Genomic DNA, 19,727 nt, shown 5'->3' with positions numbered 1-19,727 from the left:
ACTCGATCATAAAACTTTTCAACAAAGGAAAATTCCAAAGTAAAACATTCACCAATACACGACTGAGTCAATACATTTTCTCTTGAGATAAGATTAAGTTATTTATCAAACAAAATTGTTAGAAGTGCAATATCTGTTAGGTCAAAATTGGTCAAGGCAGCCTTATTCCACAAAACAGCTACTATACTGATATAGCATGATACAAAACATATTATCTTCAAACCTGGACAAAATATATCAACTATGCTATTATTGAAAGAAAGAAAGACCTCGTCGATGATGTTTGCTCAGTGGATTTGCAGGAGTATCAAACAGAAGTAGAAGTAGAAGAAAGAGTGATTTTTCATTTTTTTTATTATTTTTTTCTTGAGTGTTTGTGGTAACAATTATAAAATTTAGAATTATCGTTAACAGAAGAATAAAACCTAAAGTATTTCATAATACCCTGTGATGTATGTAAATCATCATTGACTTTGAACACTCCTTAACTTGTATAACAGTTTTTCTAAAAAAAGAAGAGTTTTACTATTCTTCCCAGCCTAACGAAATTGCTTCTATATATATTCAGTACTAACAATTGTGGAAGTAATCTTCAGATAATCTGTGAGTATCAATTTAATTTCAGTATAATACTGTATCTTTAGAAAAAAGAAAATCCAAAATATAAATTGCTTTTGGTAAAAAAAAAACAAAACAAAGGAGAACTTAAATACACTCCTACTACAGAACAAAAAAATCATGTAAAGGGAGAATATCACGATCATTTGACAAAATTACCAGTTACAGTTCTCTCCCCTATAAGCATCCCTACATAAAATATGAACACATTAGATGTATCAAATACTGTTGGCAAGAATATCATTTTACAAAAAAAAAATAATCTAAAATTATTGGCAAGAAATTAAGTAAATTTATAACTAAAAAGAAGTATATATTAAATAACCTCATTTTGGCAGCATTGCTAGTAAAAGTAGCAAGAAAATAAAAACCGAAAAAAAAAAATTACTCCAAAAAGAAAGAAAATTAGTAATTTATGAAATACTGGTAAGACCCTAAGATGAAAATGTTTTATCCTATATGAGAAAAAATTAATTTTCATTTAATGAATCATCTTGAATTTGTTTTGTTTTGCTTTTTTTTAAGATTGATCTTAGCACCAAAAATTATTTAAAAACACAACAAATTACATATTAAAATATCAAATTATTTTATAAACGAAAATTTTAGAAAGATTATTAAAAAAAAATCACAATGTTTTTGTTTCGTCAATTGTATGAAGTTCAACATGTTTGGATCAAATTATTAAAAATGGTCATTTCATTTTTCCCTGGTTGTACAAATGTGTTAGAATCAAATATCTGATCTAGCATCTTCATCTTTCTTGTCTGTGTTGTCTTGAGCAGTATCTCCATTACTTTCTGCTACAGTTTCTTGTTTGTCTTCAACTTTTTCACCAGTTGTATCCTTGTTGTCTCGCGGTGTAACTTTTGGTGAAACTTTAGGTGTAACTTTATCTGCAGATTTTTCTTCTGAAATTTCATTTTCATTTGAAAATATTAAAGATGTTACAATTTCATACTTGGCTAGTAGGTTTTTAATATCATAATTAATATGGGTATGCGGTGTTAAGCCCTGAAAGTTTAACAGTTAAAAACATCGTCTAAATCTTTCATATAAAGTAAAATTTTGCCATTCAAATTCTGAAAAATAAACTCTTGCATCTATAGGACAGCATTGTTTTAGGCAGCTTCTGTTATGTACATGTACAGATATCTATTACAGTAAGGTCATTAATATTTCTGGCCCCGAACTTAATTTCGTGGGTTTTGTGGTTCTTTCATTCTATGAAATTAAATTTCCAGGAAAGTATTTACCTAGTATTTATCTTGTATTCTATTAAATATGTTTTATACATAAAACGTATAATCCACAAATTTATGTCTACATAAAAACTGCGGTTTTGGTCGCAACCATGTAAATTTATACTCGCAAAATTGATTTCACAGTGTATCTAAATGTTTGTACACATACAGTGAAATTTATCATATTTCAAAGATATTTTTAATATATAATATTGTATAGAGGATATTAAGATAACAATGGCAAAGGAAAATAAGTAATAATGTGTTTATACTGAGGCACTTTGAATGAACATAAATGAACATATACACTCAGAGGCTATTACCTTCTTTGGTTTCAGATTCTTTACTATCTGGTTGTTTATCCTCAACTTTGTCCTCTGTCTTTTCAGTGGTTCTGTTGTCATTCTCATTTCCATCTTTAGCCTCGGTTTCTCCAGTTGTTTCCGGTGCTGTTGTACCCTCGTCAACAATTTTGCTGTTTATTTCATCAATCGCTTTCTTAATGGCTGTTTCTGCTGACTTATCACCTAATAAGATATATCACTAAAATTTGATAAATTGATCTAAGTTTAGTAAAACTTCTCAAACCATTTCTTATTGAAAACTTTATTCAACAGTACTGTAACCAGGATACTATTTTATTAATGGATTTATTATTACTTATAATTTTTCAGAGTCGAACTTGATTCAGTTTTCTATATATTTTATTCATCATCTTAAAATACCAAGTCTGGGTGACATTGCTAATATTAATAATTCCAAAGATATGTTTTCTAAGTCTGACCTAACCTGCTACTGAACTTGTACTTTTTTTCACTAACTAAAGATTTGTTTCTGTCAGTTCCCTTCATTCTAATCAAGACACACCCTTTATTCCTTTTCTTACAATCAACATTCACTTCCTGCCCTAACTCCCTAACTACATTAATTAACAGCTATCATTCATTGGTCACTTTACCTAACACACAAACTCAAACTTGTCAATCACATACATATAGATCTCATTTACCCCCTACCAGGTTCCCACATTGAAAGTCTTTGACTACTAATTTGGCATCACTATACAAGCTAGGGGTCCGTCTGCAGCCCTTTTGATATATCAGACTGAAACTGATATAATTAAACATCAATGTCTTAAATAATACTTATTTACTAAGACATGGTGAGGAGACCTGTACATAACTAATTTGAAGACTTTATATGATTATGAAATATTTCTATATGATATGAAATATGAATTATAATGAAATATAATTTCATAATTTTCTCTCTGTTATAGTACCCTTGTGAGACTGGAATTACCAGAATATGCATGTTTTGGGTATAAATGTTATATGATTTTTATCTTTCTCAAAAGCGTATACCTAATTATGTGATATAAATACGACATCAGATCTATGCTTATATTCATTAATACCCTAAGCCTGGAATTTACATTCAAGTCTTTAAAAAAGATTGGGTCTTGTGCATTTTTTTTAGACCCCTTTGAAAATATTGGTCCTCCAGTCATTTTTTTCAAAGGGCTTCTACGGGAAAGTCACACATTTGATGAAATTTTCCCATATAGAAACAAGAGGACCATGATGGTCCTGAATCGCTCACCTGTTCCCACATGACCCAGTTTTGAGTATGACGTCGTTTTTTCTATTATTTGACATAGTGACCTAGTTTTTGAGCTAATGTGACCCAGTTTTGAACTTGACCTAGATATCATCAAGATAAAAATTCTGACCAATTTTCATAAAGATCCGTTGAAAAATACGGCCTCTAGAGAGGTCACAAGGTTTTTCTATTATTTGACCTATTGACCTAGTTTGAAGATCTCATGAAAAATATGGCCTCTAGACAGGCCACAAGGTTTTTCTATTTTTATACCTACTGGCCTAGTTTTTGACTGCACGTGACCCAGTTTCAAACCTGACCTAGATATCATCAAGGTAAACACTCAGACCAATTTTCATGAAGATCCATTGAAAAATATGGCCTCTAGAGAGGTCAAAAGATTTTTCTAATTTTAGACCTACTGACCTAGTTTTTGACCGCAGTTGACCCAGTTTCAAACTTGACCTAGATATCAGCAAGATGAACATTCAGACTATCTTTCATACAGATCCCATGAAAAATGTGGCCTCTAGAGAGGTCACAAGGTTTTTTATTATTTGACCTACTGACCTAGTTTTTGAGGGCACATGACCCAGTTTCAAACTTGATTTAGACATCATCAAGGTAAACATTCTGACCAATTTTCATGAAGATCCATTGAAACATATGGCCTCTAGAGGGGTCACAAGGTTTTTTCATTATTTGAACTACTGACCTACTTTTTGAAGGCGTGTGACCCAGTTGCAAACTTGACCTAGATATCATCAAGGTGAACATTCTGACCAATTTTCAGGAAGATCCATTCAAAAGTATGGCCTCTAGAGAGGTCACAAAGTTTTTCTATTAATAGACCTACTGACCTAGTTTTTGATCGCAGCTGACCCAGTATCAAACTTGACCTATATATCATCAAGATGAACATTCAGACCAACTTTCATACAGATCCCATGAAAAATATGGCCTCTAGAGGTGTCACAAGATTTTTTCATTATTTGACCTACTGACCTACTTTTTGATGGCACGTGACCCAATTTCAAACTTGACCTAGATATAATTAAGGTGTACATTCTGACCAACTTCCATGAAGATCCATGAAACATATGGCCTCTAGAGAGGTCACAAGGTTTTTCTATTTTTAGACCTACTGACCTAGTTTTTGGACCGCACGTGACCCAGTTTCAAACTTGACCTAGATATCATCAAGATAAACATTCTGACCAACTTTCATAAAGATCCCATGAAAAATGTGACCTCTAGAGTGGTCACAAGCAAAAGTTTACGCACGCACGGACGGACGACGGACGCTGCGCAATCACAAAAGCTCACCTTGTCACTTTGTGACAGGTGAGCTAAAAAAACAACTTTCATATATTTTACAGTTACCTTGTGCTTTTGCAAGTTCTGATGCTTTTTCAAATGTAGCTACAGCTGCTGTTAATTCACTTAGTTTCACTGAAAATAAAACACATAATTATTATTATTACACTTTCATTCTTTGATGTGAACTTATTTAAGACTTTCAGCTGTTGTACATTTCATTCTTTTACTCTTTCAGACCACAATAATTATAGGTTATTAGCTTTGTATCGGGAAATATGCACGAGTTCTTCAGCGGAAATATTGCGCGACTTTAGGAGCGCAATATTCTTCCGCTGAAGAACGAGTGCATATTTTCCGATGCAAAGATAATAACCTTTTTATTACATACGCATCTACACATATAAATATTATGTAAATATCATAAATATGTTCAATAGCCTGAATAAGATAGACAATACTGAACTAAATAGAAAAAAATTGTGCAACAACACACACTGAATTACGTCACGCACCCGATATGAAATTCGGCGTCAGTGTATGGAAAAATATTGACGTTTCCGGTGCCAGGTAACTTAACGGGGAATAGAAACGAGTATGTAAATAATTATGACTATTGACCAATAAGCCATTCAATAAGTGTATATCGTAATGGGAAATATATAACAAGATCAGAACACATACCCTGTACTCAAATACTTAAAATTACACAGGAATATACAAATGTATTACAGAATAACAGATGTACAAGTTACCATACATTGACATTTGGACATAGAAACTGTATATGTCGACTATCATTATGTGAATTTAGCCAAAAATATTGGTATCTGCTGACACAATTATCCTGCACAGTCAAAGTATAAAGAGTTACTGGTGTGGGTCTTGCATCACAAATTGTCTCAACATAGCAATATTTGTGCCAACGTTTATTAAGGTATCCGATCCACAAATAGGTAAAATTTTGATGCCTGGTGACCCCGTATTTTTTTGGTATCATTTAAAAGAGTTGTGTCTGCTGAACAAGAATAAGTAAATGATCATAAATAATATGCAAGAATCATTACAGTCATGTTTTTTGACTGCAAAATGATAAATTTCACACTTATTACTGGATTTGTGTTGAAGTATCACTGAAGACTATAAAGTAAAAAAATAAAAATTCTTTATTTTATGTTTTTCGGTGGTTTATCGAAATATAACAGTGAATTATATCCTGATAAACTCACTGGCCACTCAGTGAAAATTATCAAATCTGATACCCGGATTAATGTCAAACAGTTTACCGAGCGTACTGAAAGCTGGAAACAATATGACGATGACGTCGTTAAAATGATGTCATCTTTGCGATGCTTCCTGATAAAATTTCCCGCAAATTTCGACATTTTATTGAAATAAACACAACAAAAGTAGAGTTTTAGACATAAAATAAACAGAAAAATTGTTGGTATCGATGTAATATCACGGCAATTTCACTCGTGAACACCAAAAGTTGTTATTTTCACTCGTGGCTGCGCCACTCGTGAAAATATCACTTCTGGTGCCCACTCGGTGAAATTATAACGTGATATTACACCGAAACCAACAATTATCCTCTATATAACATATTTTTGTCATGTAATTTATATTTTCTTTTTCAGTAGACAACACACTTTCCAGTGATACCAAAATCATACGAGCTAACCAGGCATCAAAATCTGATATATCTTAATAGCACTGTTATATAGAACTTAAAATCTATTGACTGATGGTAGAGGAATGGACCTAATAGAAATCAAACCCTGTAAACTTTCCAACAGCAAGACTTAGTGTGACCTTGACCTTCCAGCTTTTGGCCTGTGTCTTACACACATGTCTCATAGATATGAATATGCATATTTGTGCCAAATTATTACCAAAGTCTATTGATAGATGGCAAACTTATGGACCAGATAAGAAATGTCACAAACATACTGAAAGATGGCTAGATGTATCAAAACCTTTTGTGTCCCTTTTCTTCTCTATAAAGCTGGGGCATAATAACTGTACTGTCTCTCAAAATTAAATCTTAAAGAAATCTGCAACATAAAGATATAGATGCACAGATCACTCTTTGAGGACAAACATTATAGCCCTACCATAAAAGATATATAAAGTCCAGGTAACTATTATAACACTAACCTTCAGCCTGGGCTGTGAGTACGAGAGCCTGAAGTTGCCACATCTGGTCCTCGGCTTCTAATGCAGCAGTCTCTGACTGTTCTCCATTACTCTTGGCCTCGGCATACTTGTCCAGCTCAAGATAACAACGACCAATCTCATGGTAGAGCCAGGTACTCTCAAGCGGTGACTTACTCATTGGTACTTTACGTTCCCATCTTAAAATATTCAATTTCTTGATGTTTTTACCTCATTTAATTAGTTATGTAAATTTATATCCTTCATCAAATGCTATGCGAGTTGTCATTTAAATCAACAACAATTTCATTGCGAGATCCAATTTTGAAATCCATAAAAACAAAATATCACTTCAGGCCCACTGACCAGCAGGCACCTAGTTAAAATTACCAGCCTTCTGCAAGCTTAGTGACCTATATGCTGCTTCATAAAATTAACATATTAATACGACTTTAAGTCTGATTACTTTCTTAACATTTACATTTGAATACTGACTTAACATTAGATCAAATAAATATAATATTGAACAGAAAGCTACCAAGCTTGTCATACTTGCACAATACAATATATCTTTATGTTGACTTTATTTATCTTATACACTGACTTCAAACGGCTGAAACTTTTTGTGATATCTAGACCCATATTTCATATTGAAAATTTGAACAAGTTCTACAAAAAGTTGATGTAAACATCAAATGAACAAGTTTATGTGTATTAACATTAATATATATACATTAGGTTTAAAAAAGTATAAAATACATGTACAGCTAAACAGTGTAAATGTGTTTTACCATTTAAAACTTGAAGTTTTTTACAATCAACTGTTATAAAGTACTGCATGACATTTAAATATCAGTATGTAAGTTGCTCTATATACAGAATCTATATATTCAGAAAAGTGATATACATTTGATGAGCATTTTATACATTAGAAGTAAACATTAAAGATGAAAGATGGGCAATGGATGTCTTTAAATTCTACTTAAAAAAAGGTTTACTTGTAGATTAACCTCCCCTTATACAGTGCAGGTTATACTCAGACAGCTCAACAAAATTACAATGTATGCTCATGAATTCAACAACTGTCCATAAAGCAACATAGAAAGTTGTTTGTGTTATTTTTGTTATGTTTAATGTCGCACTGACACAATCATAGGTCATATGGCAACTTTCAAGCTTTAATGGTTGAGGAAAACCCCAGGCGCCCCTCCATGCATTATTTCATCACGGGAAGGCACCTGGGTAGAACCAATGACCTTACGTAAGGCAGCTCGATGGCTTCCTCACATGAAGAATTCAACGCTCCGAGTGAGGCTCGAACACACATTGGTGAGGAGCAAATGATTCGAAGTCAGCGACCTTAACATAGATAGGTACTTACACTTCAATGGCCTGAGCAAATGCTCCCTTTCTGGCATGAACACGACCAATATTGTCAAGGCCTCTTGATACAGCCTCCATCATATCACTACAAAACAAACAAAAAATAATTTTATGAAAATGTTCTTCCCAGTTTCAGTGACTTTAAACAAAGCTTAGATAAAAGAATAAATGTTACATTAAACTGGTAGCTGCCCAAGCTTAGGAAAGGCTCATAACTGTCAAATCATTCAATATACACAGTCATCTTGATAATGTGAAATATAAAGTGACCTCAACACTTTGGAATATTAGGTTTTTTGTATAAATTTCATTTATATAGTGCTTTACTAGTGACTCTAAATGAAAGCTGAGAAAGACAAGTGAAGCCTTTAAAATCATTTTTAATAGAACCATTGAGAAAATATGATGAGGTCATACGCTTGCAATAGCATTACAAGGGTGTATAGCCCAAGTGAACTATACAAGCAGCATATTACAGATTCATATAGTTGACTATTATTTCGATTCTAATATGTATTTTATCATTTTTATGTTCACAAGTAGATAAAATAGGGATCAAAGCACTATTTCATGGCCAAAGACAGGTCGACATGACATCAATGCCTAACTGTGTTTTAACAATGTTAAAATATGGGAAATAACATGTCGCTAGCATGATTCATTAATCTGCCAGAGGTCCAAATGTTGTTTATATCTGTCTAAACCCACACAAAAAACAGCATTTAATTCTTAAATAAAAATATGAGGTATGGAATCAGAAATTTTATACCTGCTGGAATAACAGAGATACAGCCAAACCAAATGTTCAGGCTTGCCTCTCTAAAGGCGTGAAAAAAAAAATGTTTGTTTCCGGTAACATGCTAAAAACAAGAGGACCATGATGGTCCTGAATCGCTCACCTCTTCCCACATGACCCAGTTTTGAGTATGACGTTGTTTTTTCTATTATCTGACATAGTGACCTAGTTTTTGAGCTCATGTGACCCAGTTTTGAACCTGACCTAGATATTATCAAGATAAAAATTCTGATCAATTTTCATGAAGATCCATTGAAAAATATGGTCTCTAGAGAGGTCACAAGGTTTTTCTATTATTTGACCTATTGACCTAGTTTTCGAAGGTACGTGACCCTGTTTTGAACTTTACCTAGATATCATCAAGGTGAACATTCTCACTAATTTTCAAGAAGATCTCATGAAAAATATGGCCTCTAGAGAGGTCACAAGGTTTTTCTATTTTTATACCTACTGGCCTATATTTTGACTGCACGTGACCCAGTTTCGAAACTGACCTAGATATCATCAAGGTGAACACTCAGATCAATTTTCATGAAGATCCATTGAAAAATATGGCCTCTAGAGAGGTCAAAAGATTTTAATAATTTTAGACCTACTGACCTAGTTTTTGATAGGCCTATATTTTGACCGCACGTGACCCAGTTTAAAACTTGACCTAGATATCATCAAGATGAACATTCAGACCAACTTTCATACAGATCCCATGAAAAGTATGGCCTCTAGAGAGGTCACAAGGTTTTTTTATTATTTGACCTACTGACCTAGTTTTTTAAGGCACGTGACCCAGTTTCAAACTTGACCTAGATATCATCAAGGTTAACATTCTGACCAATTTTCATGAAGATCCATTCAAGGGTATGGCCTCTAGAGAAGTCACAAGGTTTTTCTATTTCAAGACCTACTGACCTAGTTTTTTATCGCAGTTGACCCAGTTCAAACTTGACCTATATATCATCAAGATAAACATTCAGACCAACTTCCATATAAATCCCATGAAAAATATGGCCTCTAGAGAGATCACAATGTTTTTTCATTATTTGACCTACTGACCTAGTTTTTGACAGCACGTGACCCACTTTCGTACTTGACCTAGATATCATCAAGATGAACATTCTGACCAATTTTTATTAAGATCCGTTAAAAAGTATGGCCTCTAGAGAAGTCACAAGGTTTTTCTATTTTTAGATCTACTGACCTAGTTTTTGACCGCACATGACCCAGTTTCGAACTTGACCTAGATATCATCAAGATGAACATTCAGACCGACTTTCATACAGATCCCATGAAAAATATGGCCTCTAGAGAGGTCACAAGGTTTTTCTATTATTTGACCTACTGACCTAGATTTTGATGGCACGTGACCCACTTGCGAACTTGACCTAGATATCATCAAGATGAACATTCTGACCAGTTTTTATTAAGATCCGTTAAAAAGTATGGCCTCTAGAGAAGTCACAAGGTTTTTCTATTTTTAGATCTACTGACCTAGTTTTTGACCGCACATGACCCAGTTTCGAACTTGACCTAGATATCATCAAGATGAACATTCAGACCACGTGACCCACTTTCGTACTTGACCTAGATATCATCAAGATGAACATTCTGACCAGTTTTTATTAAGATCCGTTAAAAAGTATGGCCTCTAGAGAAGTCACAAGGTTTTTCTATTTTTGGATCTACTGACCTAGTTTTTGACCGCACATGACCCAGTTTCGAATTTGACCTAGATATCATCAAGATGAACATTCAGACCAACTTTCATACAGATCCCATGAAAAATATGGCCTCTAGAGAGGTCACAAGGTTTTTCTATTATTTGACCTACTGACCTAGTTTTTTAAGGCACGTAACCCAGATTCTAACTTGACCTAGATATCATCAAGGTGAACGTTCTGACCAATTTTCATGAAGATCTTGTGAAATATATGGCCTCTAGAGAGGTCACAAGGTTTTTCTATTTTTAGACCTACTGATCTAGTTTTTGATGGCACGTGACCCAGTTTCGAACTTGATCTAGATATTATCAAGGTAAACATTCTGACCAATTTTCATGAAGCTCTTGTGAAATATATGGCCTCTAGAGAGGTCACAAGGTTTTTCTATTTTTAGACCTTCTGACCTAGTTTTTGATGGCACGTGACCCAGTTTCGAACTTGACCTAGATATCATCAAGATGAACATTCTGACCAACTTTTATAAAGATCCCACAAAAAATGTGACCTCTAGAGTGGTCACAAGCAAAAGTTTAAGGACGGACAGACGGACAGACAGACGAACGGACGAACGAACGCACGCAGGGACGATGTGACAGGTGAGCTAAAAATTAAGGTAGGTAGGTTCAGTAAGTTGATTTCTAACATCTCTGACCATGTTTAAAGCATACAAAGTGCAGTCTAGTTGAAAAAAAATTCTCCAAGGCCATAAAAACATTTTGGGTCGGGCCAAAAATTTAGGGTAGGTTGGGATACCGGAAACAAACAATTTTTTCTTACGCCTTACCATCATGCAGATTAAAATTTTTGGTCATACATAAATTGTCTAAGAAGTAGATGGAACCTATCTCATTAAGACCAGACACATTAACTTACTTTGTTTCTCCTAGGTTCAGGTCAGTCTGGTGACTATCTAGGGCTTTCTCGTATGCTCCCATCTCCAGGTGAGCATTACCAATACAGCTGTGTATGTTGGCGATGACCTCAACCTTGTTAGGTACATCATCCTCTGTGAATCCCTGAACTGTTGACAAACATTTTTGTGATCTCTTCAATGCTTCTTGGTAACGACCTTCAACCTGGGCTAGAAATCAGAAAAAAAACACAATGGTTTACCATTATTAATATATAATACAAATGTCATAGCGTAAAATACAGGTACATGAAACATGAAGGCAACCAAACTTGATAGCTTATCTTAAGAACTTCAAATGTGTATTTCCAAATAAAGAAGGTGATGAAATCCCAGTATCACCCATGTGACCTAGCTCTTACCATTATCAAACTGACCTCATTTCATTAAAAGAAACATTCTGAAAATATTTTACGTAAATCAAGTAGAATTTTAACCAAGGTATTCTATGATTTGACCAAATGACCTAGTTTCTGTTGGGAATCACTTTCTTATAATATTAAGGACAAGTTTTTTTGATGTTCTAATAAAACTATAAACAACAGATCTTTTCAGTAACTGTGTGCCTTTATTCTTATCAAAGTATGGAGACTGACACAGGTCACAGCCTCAGTAACCAGTTTCTCACTTCGCTGATATAACTATACTGTACAGCCTGTATTGAACACACTTCTTTAGGAAGTTACAAGTCTGCAACTATTGAATAGGAAAGTTTCAGTCTCTCTACTAATCACATAGTGTTTTCTTTGTAGAGATGACACTGTAGCTCAGTACACTTACCTTGATCAATCCTCTCAAGTTCTTTAATTATGTAATCATTTGGCGATATTTTATGTGATGATGATTCCCGCTTTCTTCTCTGCATCAGTCTGTCGTGTCTGCGAGCATACATTGGTTTCTGTTGTCTCCAGAAGTCTGACCGTGTATCAAGGTATGACAAACCTTCATTGACTAACGTTGATATTGTTTTGCCCATTTCGGATTTGGGATCTGTAAAAGCAAGCAGATGTGTTAAAGCTCCTTGCTCAAAAACTGTGTAAAAAATTTAAATTGAAAATCTTCATGTACACACAGCTTAGGCCACACCAAATTAAAAAGTTAGTTGTTCATCGGATTTGCCGCTCATATAATTTCAGAAACACGAAGAAAATATTTTGTTTTGTTTTTGACTTGCGCTCGCCCTATTGAAAAAATTCAAGGCAAAATTTTTTGGTGCGCTACTTTTTACGGACGTAACAGTGTACAAATGCTTATAATTCCAGTCCCAGATTGTTCTAAAATGTAATTTAATCACAACTAATACATTTCGTCTATAATATATCAAGGCACTTATATTTAGTTGCGTTAAAGTTATTTCCCCTTCTGCAGTTATGCCATTTTCTTCCAATGTTTACCAAATTAATTTGCTACTAAAATCGGACTTATTTCATTGAAAATTGGATGAAAACACACACTAATTTATTTGATAACATCAATCTACATTATTTTGGTAAGGGTAAATACATGTTGATGCATTTCTGTTTTCTGTTTTTCCTGTTAAAATGATCAGTATTTTTTATACGAAAGTGGGTGGGGAAAGGAATTTACATTATGAGTTGTGTTCAGACCAATTTAGAGCTTCGTTTTTTTTTCAGTCCTCGAGTAGAATAATGTTAATGCACGTTCACTACCATTTCTGACCTTAACTGAGATTTTGTTTCAACAAATTTAATCTGTCAAGAAAATTTTTAATTAGAACAAGAGGGAGCTTTGTACCGTAAGACAGCATGCTCGACTTTTCTCAGTGCTTGACTCTGCTTTGCCAGTAAAAGGGGCATAATAGTCAATAGCTTTGAAAGTAACAGAGATATTGGACATTATATAAAACTTTAACAAAATAAAAAGAAGCTAAAATGTGGCATAACTCTGTCAAAATTCAAATCAGAGTTATGGGGATTGTTTTTTCTGGTGCAGACTTATGCATTGCTGTATAATACATATTTTCTAACAGCATTTACAAACGCATACATTATTTGATTACACTGAACTGTATGCCAATGTTATTACCTTTCCATGTGTTCGCTTTATTGTGCGTCTGCAGGTCAAAATGTACCCAAACCAAAATGTACCCATGTTTTCTCAATCCTTGGTAAATTATTTCTAATGTAAAAGGGATATACATTCTAGTTTAAGGTTTTTATTAGTTAATCGAGAGGCGAAACAAAACAAATATATTTCTTCGCTCTTCGCTTGCTCCTAAATTTCTCGAAAACAAAAACAAATATTTAAATTATTTTTTCGCTCGCCGCCTCGATTTTTTTCAGAAACAAATACGATGAACAACTTTTCAATTTGGTGTGGCCTTAATGTATATTCTATCATGACCTGATTGGTTTGCTTATTAACCAAAGAATGCTGAAACTGTGACCTTATTATACAATAAAAATCACAGTTCCTATGTCACATTGTCACACATCCCTGGCAGCACACTGAAAAAGAAAACCACACACAGAACAGGAATATATATGTCTTGATATTGAGAAAAAAATGAAATAATGTAACTCATTCATTTCTTTTTTAAAAACTTACTGCCATTTTGATGTGTACTATTACATCACCTTCAGATATTATTTCTTTGCATGTGAACTACAATGATTTTATTCAACAGACAAAAGCTAAAACCTTTAAATTGAACATTTGCACAAACACATGTCTATAACTATATTTTATTCATCATTTCAAAATGTCTCTGATTTTTACCCCTTTTAATTCATTTTTTTTTTGTATATAATATGACAAAATTTATTATGTCAACATTACAAATATGAACAGGGGAGACAATTCTGTCCACATTCACTGTCCATCTAATGCACTACTTACCTACCTTTAATCAGTCATGGTGTGAGCAGCGGATATTTTACATGTAAAATAAACAAATTTTCTGTTTATTTCATGTGAACCAATCTCACCTATTTTTAGTTTGTTCCATGGAAAAATTTGGCTGATACCTTTTGTCGTAAAAATATGAGATATTTTTCACATTCTAATAATGAATGTTTTAAGTACCTGTTTCTTTCAGTAGTTTTTCGAGGTATTGTCTGTCCCCGTACAATTCTCCTAGCAGTTGTTTGATGGTTTTCTCACTGCCCACGGCTACACGCTGTGTTGTTGTTTTATTATACTGCTGTGCCGCTGGTCGACCGTATGTCATTGCTTTACGTTTTATTTTTTTCTGAAAGTATATTATAAGTTATACAAACTATATACTGTACATGTATCCCCATCTAAGCATATTTCATTCTTTTCATCTATTCAGTTAAGTTTAATTTGTTTATAAATTACCTTTGAATATGTTTTTTCAGGAATAGGGCACACTATAAATCAGGTATAATATAATATTATTTGATCTGACAAACAAAATTAGTGCTATATTTTTCATTTAATTAGAAAATACCACACCGTGTTCAGACTACGTTTTTAATCCTACATTAACTTGGGTTTATTTTTTAAACTCGTTTGCGTCCACACTATATGTGGTGTAAAACGTGAATTTTGTAAAGGTCAAGTGGTTTCTGTAATGTAGCATTAAAACTACCTCGGGAGGTGGTTTTAATACTACATTAAAAAGTAATGCTATATTATTTTACAAATGTGAACGCAAATGTGGGTTATAACTGGTTTTACAATCCCAAATCCACAGATCTTACCTTTTGGAGGAAGAATACCATGTGTTTCTCTTTTGTATCAAACAATTGATGCTATGGCTGGCAAAAGTAATTGGACTGTTGTTGAAACAAAGACATTAAATTGCAATATGGAGTCATGCTGACGCTCAAAATGGACAATAAATGAAATGAACAGAAATTCTTAGATGAACACATAAGTTTAAATATTGATGACCCCTTCTTGTTTCTGTAAGCCTCAATTCTTTAGATATTTGTTAACTTCCTACATTGCATTATATATTTAAACCACATTTCTTTGCCTAGTGTGGACGCAAACTAGATTATATTTTGATGGGTTTTGAATGTCAAATACCAATTATAGCCAATTAGTGCCTAATAAAAATAAAACCGTTCTGCTAGTGTGAACACGGTATAAAAGAGATTTCTGCTAGTGGAAGTTAGTATTGATTATTCAACATAATGTACTACTTCTTAAAGTCTACAAAATTCATTATCTAAGAGCTGTCTTGAAATTTTAATAACAAACTTATATGATACTATCTGCAAAATGATACTGAACTACACTGACAAAACACTGTTCAATAAAAATAGCGAAAAAACTTCTCAAGCAGTTCCATTCATATAATTGTGTGTATCAGCAATTGGATTTCCTGACACCATAACTTCAAAGTCTATATCTAACTTGTAATTTCACGCCAGTGACTTTAACCAGAACACAGCGGCCTCTGGCTCTGAAGGGTCGGAATCCGGAGTTAATGTGTAAAAGGAAAAGGGACTCTTAAGTCAAAATGACTTGACCTTTCAAATAGGTGTGGCATACACTATAATAAATAAACAAAATTTAATGCTTTAACATTTTTTCTTTATAGTGAGAAAAGAATTGAGAACTTACGTCATCCAGTAACTGATCAAAGTAGGATAAGTCGCCCTCTGTAGTCAGTTTCACAGTGTCCGGAGCTGTAATGTTATAAGGAAAACAAAATATTATTCAATGATGGCTTAATATTAACATAAAACAAGAGAGCCATGATGGCCCTAGATTGCTCATCTGAGTTTTCAGGGCTTGTTTGAACAGTACAATGGAAGTATCTGTGAAATTATTTTAAAGCATGGCTAGTTTTTTTTGACAAGAATATTTTCAAAAGCTTCCACTCAATATGGGCGGGTTATGTTGTTGGGGGGGGGGGGGGGGGAGGGGATGAGGAACTCTGACACAGCTAGGATACCAAGAGATATTATCTAGAAACAGTAAGAGCAAATTATAATTTTAGGAGTTGATGAGGAAACAGAGGGGACAGGACTGGGGTGAAATCATACCAACAATGGCCAGTAAAACAGGAGTTGTCCGCAATTACTTTGGAGGGGGTTGGGATGGTTGGGGGATGCAAGTTGAATAGAAAGGTAAGAGGATACTTAGAAACAAATAACTGAACTAAAAAAGTTTTGAAATGAATAAAAACAATTTACAGGGGCATTGAGGTTGTGGAGTTATGTGGATTTCATGAATCTGGAAACTATTTTCAGTCTCCAGGTCACTGTCACCTTGAAGACAATTCAATAGGAATACTCCTCAACAAGTGCTTGGACAACCAACATGTAAAGTTTCAAATCTGTAGCTATCATACTTATTGACTTAAGAGTATGGAAACAAAAAATAATGGCAGATGGACAATAATGTACGGAAGAGCATTAGTGCCAGGTGCATGTTATTTATTAACTCGAAATTTCGAGTTACTAATTACAATAGTTTACGTAGATGTATAGGTCCTGGCCAAGATTAGGTACCTGGTGTATCCATCGGGTAGCCCTACAAGGTCATATGATTAAGATGACCATGCAGCGTTTGCTCATAAAAATATCACTATTTCTGGAAGGTTTTCGACCTAGTTTGAGCCCATGTGGCTAGGAAATATAGACATACCCTACATGAACGTGTAGTAATGAGTCTGACCAAGATTTGGGTACCTGGATAGATCTAGATTTTGAGGGGAGGTCATAGAAGGTGACCGGGAAGTATTCAAACTTAGAATATTTCACTATTTCGATCATTATCTGGAAGGTTTTCGACCTAGTTCGAGCCCCTACCACCTGAACATACTATACATGTAAATGAAGATTATCCTGGATACAGTTTGAAATCTGGAGTAGCTCTAGAGGCTATGGGGTAGGTCATACATTGATGTATGGTAGTATATGTTCAAGTCGCTACATGCTGGGTACAATATATGGATGTGTAGATAGACGATTCCACTTCGAAGAGTCAAAAGTCGTCCATTACAGTTTTGGCCTTTGACAGAGGGACAGACATTCAAATTTTGCAGAAAAAAGGGCAAGATACGAAGTCGAACCTCGAAATTTCATGTTAAATATCTCGAAATTTCGAGTTAGTATCTCAAAATTTCAAGTTAATAAATAAAACACAACTGGCACTAATGCTCTTCCGTAATAATGCCACCCTATCTTAACACATCCCATTTTTTCAAAATGGACTTCTAAAGATTAAACTCACCATTAAAAAAATTGTCTACACATTCAATATATTCAGTTTAAGTAACTGAACTTTCCTAAAATGAAATAGCAAAGGAAGGATAAAGATGTAAGATTTATAACACAGTAACCACTTCCTAAGCACTTGACATTTTATTACAGATTTTGAACATTATGCACCACATTCATGTAAACTTAATGTATGCTTAACTGTGGTTTTGTTTTAATACTTTTAACTCTCTCTTTTATTATGTGACTGTAAATAGCCAAAGGCAATGTAATGTTATGCATAATTACATTTTAAACTGAATAATTTATTTACCACTTGAAACAGAAAATGTCATTGAACATAAATGACAAAACAAACAGTACAGTGCTCTAAATACAGGTGTTTAGTTAGCAGATGATAGGCTAAATAGCTTCCTTTTTATAACAGCACTGGGACACACACAATTAAGTGACAACTACCGGTTGCTATCTTAATAAAACGATCTTATAGAAAGTTCAGACAAGGCCACATAAAACTTTTTTTGTTTGTTTCATTCAATAAATCATGTCTTTGAATGACCCTTATACATATAATATACTATTCAACTCTAATCTATCAAACAGTTCAAGTCCAGACTTTTTTCCCATAGTCAATATGTACCGTACATTCCCTTATTAACGCTCCCGGGGTGTTACAATTTGAAACAAGAGGGTCATGATGACCTTGAATCGCTCACCTGAGTAGTATGAGCCACATGATTCAAATGACAAACTGATCCTAAAATATAAAGAAAGTAGGTCAGTAGGTCACATTCATGGTCACTGAAAGTCAGTTTTAAGATCTGTGTGCTTAACTGTACATGTCATCCAAATTTCAAGATTGTATCTTAAAAAACAAGAAGGTAGGTCAGTAGGTCAAGGTCACAGTCAGATGACCCCTAATCACATGGGGTCATCAGGTAATTATAATTAAACAGTTTAGGAACTATGATCTAATAATTTTTAAGTACTTTTTCCTATATAACTCGTATAAAAAGTGACCCCCAGGGCGGGGTCTCTTTTCATCCAAGGGGTATAATTTGAACAATCTTGTAAGAGATCTGCTAGGCAATGCTACACACCAAATATCAAAGGCCTAGGCCTTGAATTTTAGGACAAGAAGATTTTTTAATTAAAAATAAAAACTTGAGACCCCCTAGGGCTGGGCCTCTTTTCACCCTAGGGTAATAATTTGAACAATTTTGGTTAGAGGACCACAAGGCAATGCAACATACCAAATATCAAAAGCCTAGGCCTTGCAGTTTCAGACAAGAAGATTTTTAAAAAAAATTCCTATAAGTCTATGTAAAACTTGAGACCCCCCGGGGCAGGGCCTCTTTTCACTCCAGGGTAATGATTTGAACAATTTTGGTAGAGGACCACAAGGCAATGCTACATACCAAATATCAAAGGCCTAGGTCTTGTGCTTTTAGACAAGAAGGTTTTTATAGTTTTTTCCTATATATGTCTATGCCATACTTGGGACGCCCCTGGGCGGGGCCTCTTTTCACCCCAGGGGCATAATTTGAACAGGTTTCATAGAGAACCATTAGATGATGTCACATGCCAAATATCAAGGACCTAGGCCTTGCGGTTTGGGACAAGAAGATTTTTAAAGTTTTGCATGGAATTCAATTCTTTGAATAATTTTGAAAGGGGACCACCCAAGGATCATTCCTGTGAAGTTTGGTGTAATTCTGCCCATTGGTTTTCAAGAAGATTTTTTTAGAAATTGTTGACGGACGGACCATGCACGACGGACGGCGGACATTGAGCGGTCACAAAAGCTCACCATAAGCCTTTGGC

General features: G+C 34.2%; 1 protein-coding gene across 2 annotated transcripts in view; it reads right to left on the bottom strand.

The window, feature by feature from the left end:
* Positions 1-336: 336 nt before the first annotated feature.
* The window catches only part of LOC123561169 (outer dynein arm-docking complex subunit 4-like), a 31,100-nt gene continuing 11,709 nt past the window's right edge, over positions 337-19,727 (bottom strand). For both annotated transcript variants that reach the window (XM_045353394.2, XM_045353395.2), the window contains exons 4-12: positions 16,300-16,364; positions 14,788-14,953; positions 12,523-12,732; positions 11,706-11,913; positions 8,320-8,406; positions 6,942-7,138; positions 4,848-4,916; positions 2,186-2,389; positions 337-1,529 (exon numbers count right to left, since the gene is read on the bottom strand). In XM_045353394.2, the coding sequence (XP_045209329.2) occupies positions 1,351-1,529; positions 2,186-2,389; positions 4,848-4,916; positions 6,942-7,138; positions 8,320-8,406; positions 11,706-11,913; positions 12,523-12,732; positions 14,788-14,953; positions 16,300-16,364 (1,385 nt within the window). In that variant the 3' untranslated portion in view covers positions 337-1,350. The remainder of the gene's footprint in view (positions 1,530-2,185; positions 2,390-4,847; positions 4,917-6,941; positions 7,139-8,319; positions 8,407-11,705; positions 11,914-12,522; positions 12,733-14,787; positions 14,954-16,299; positions 16,365-19,727) is intronic.

Source organism: Mercenaria mercenaria, chromosome 10 (genome assembly GCF_021730395.1).
Source record: "Mercenaria mercenaria strain notata chromosome 10, MADL_Memer_1, whole genome shotgun sequence".
Taxonomy (NCBI): Eukaryota; Metazoa; Mollusca; class Bivalvia; order Venerida; family Veneridae; genus Mercenaria; species Mercenaria mercenaria.
Note: the sequence above shows the minus strand (reverse complement) of the source record. Positions and strands in the feature narration are given on the sequence as shown.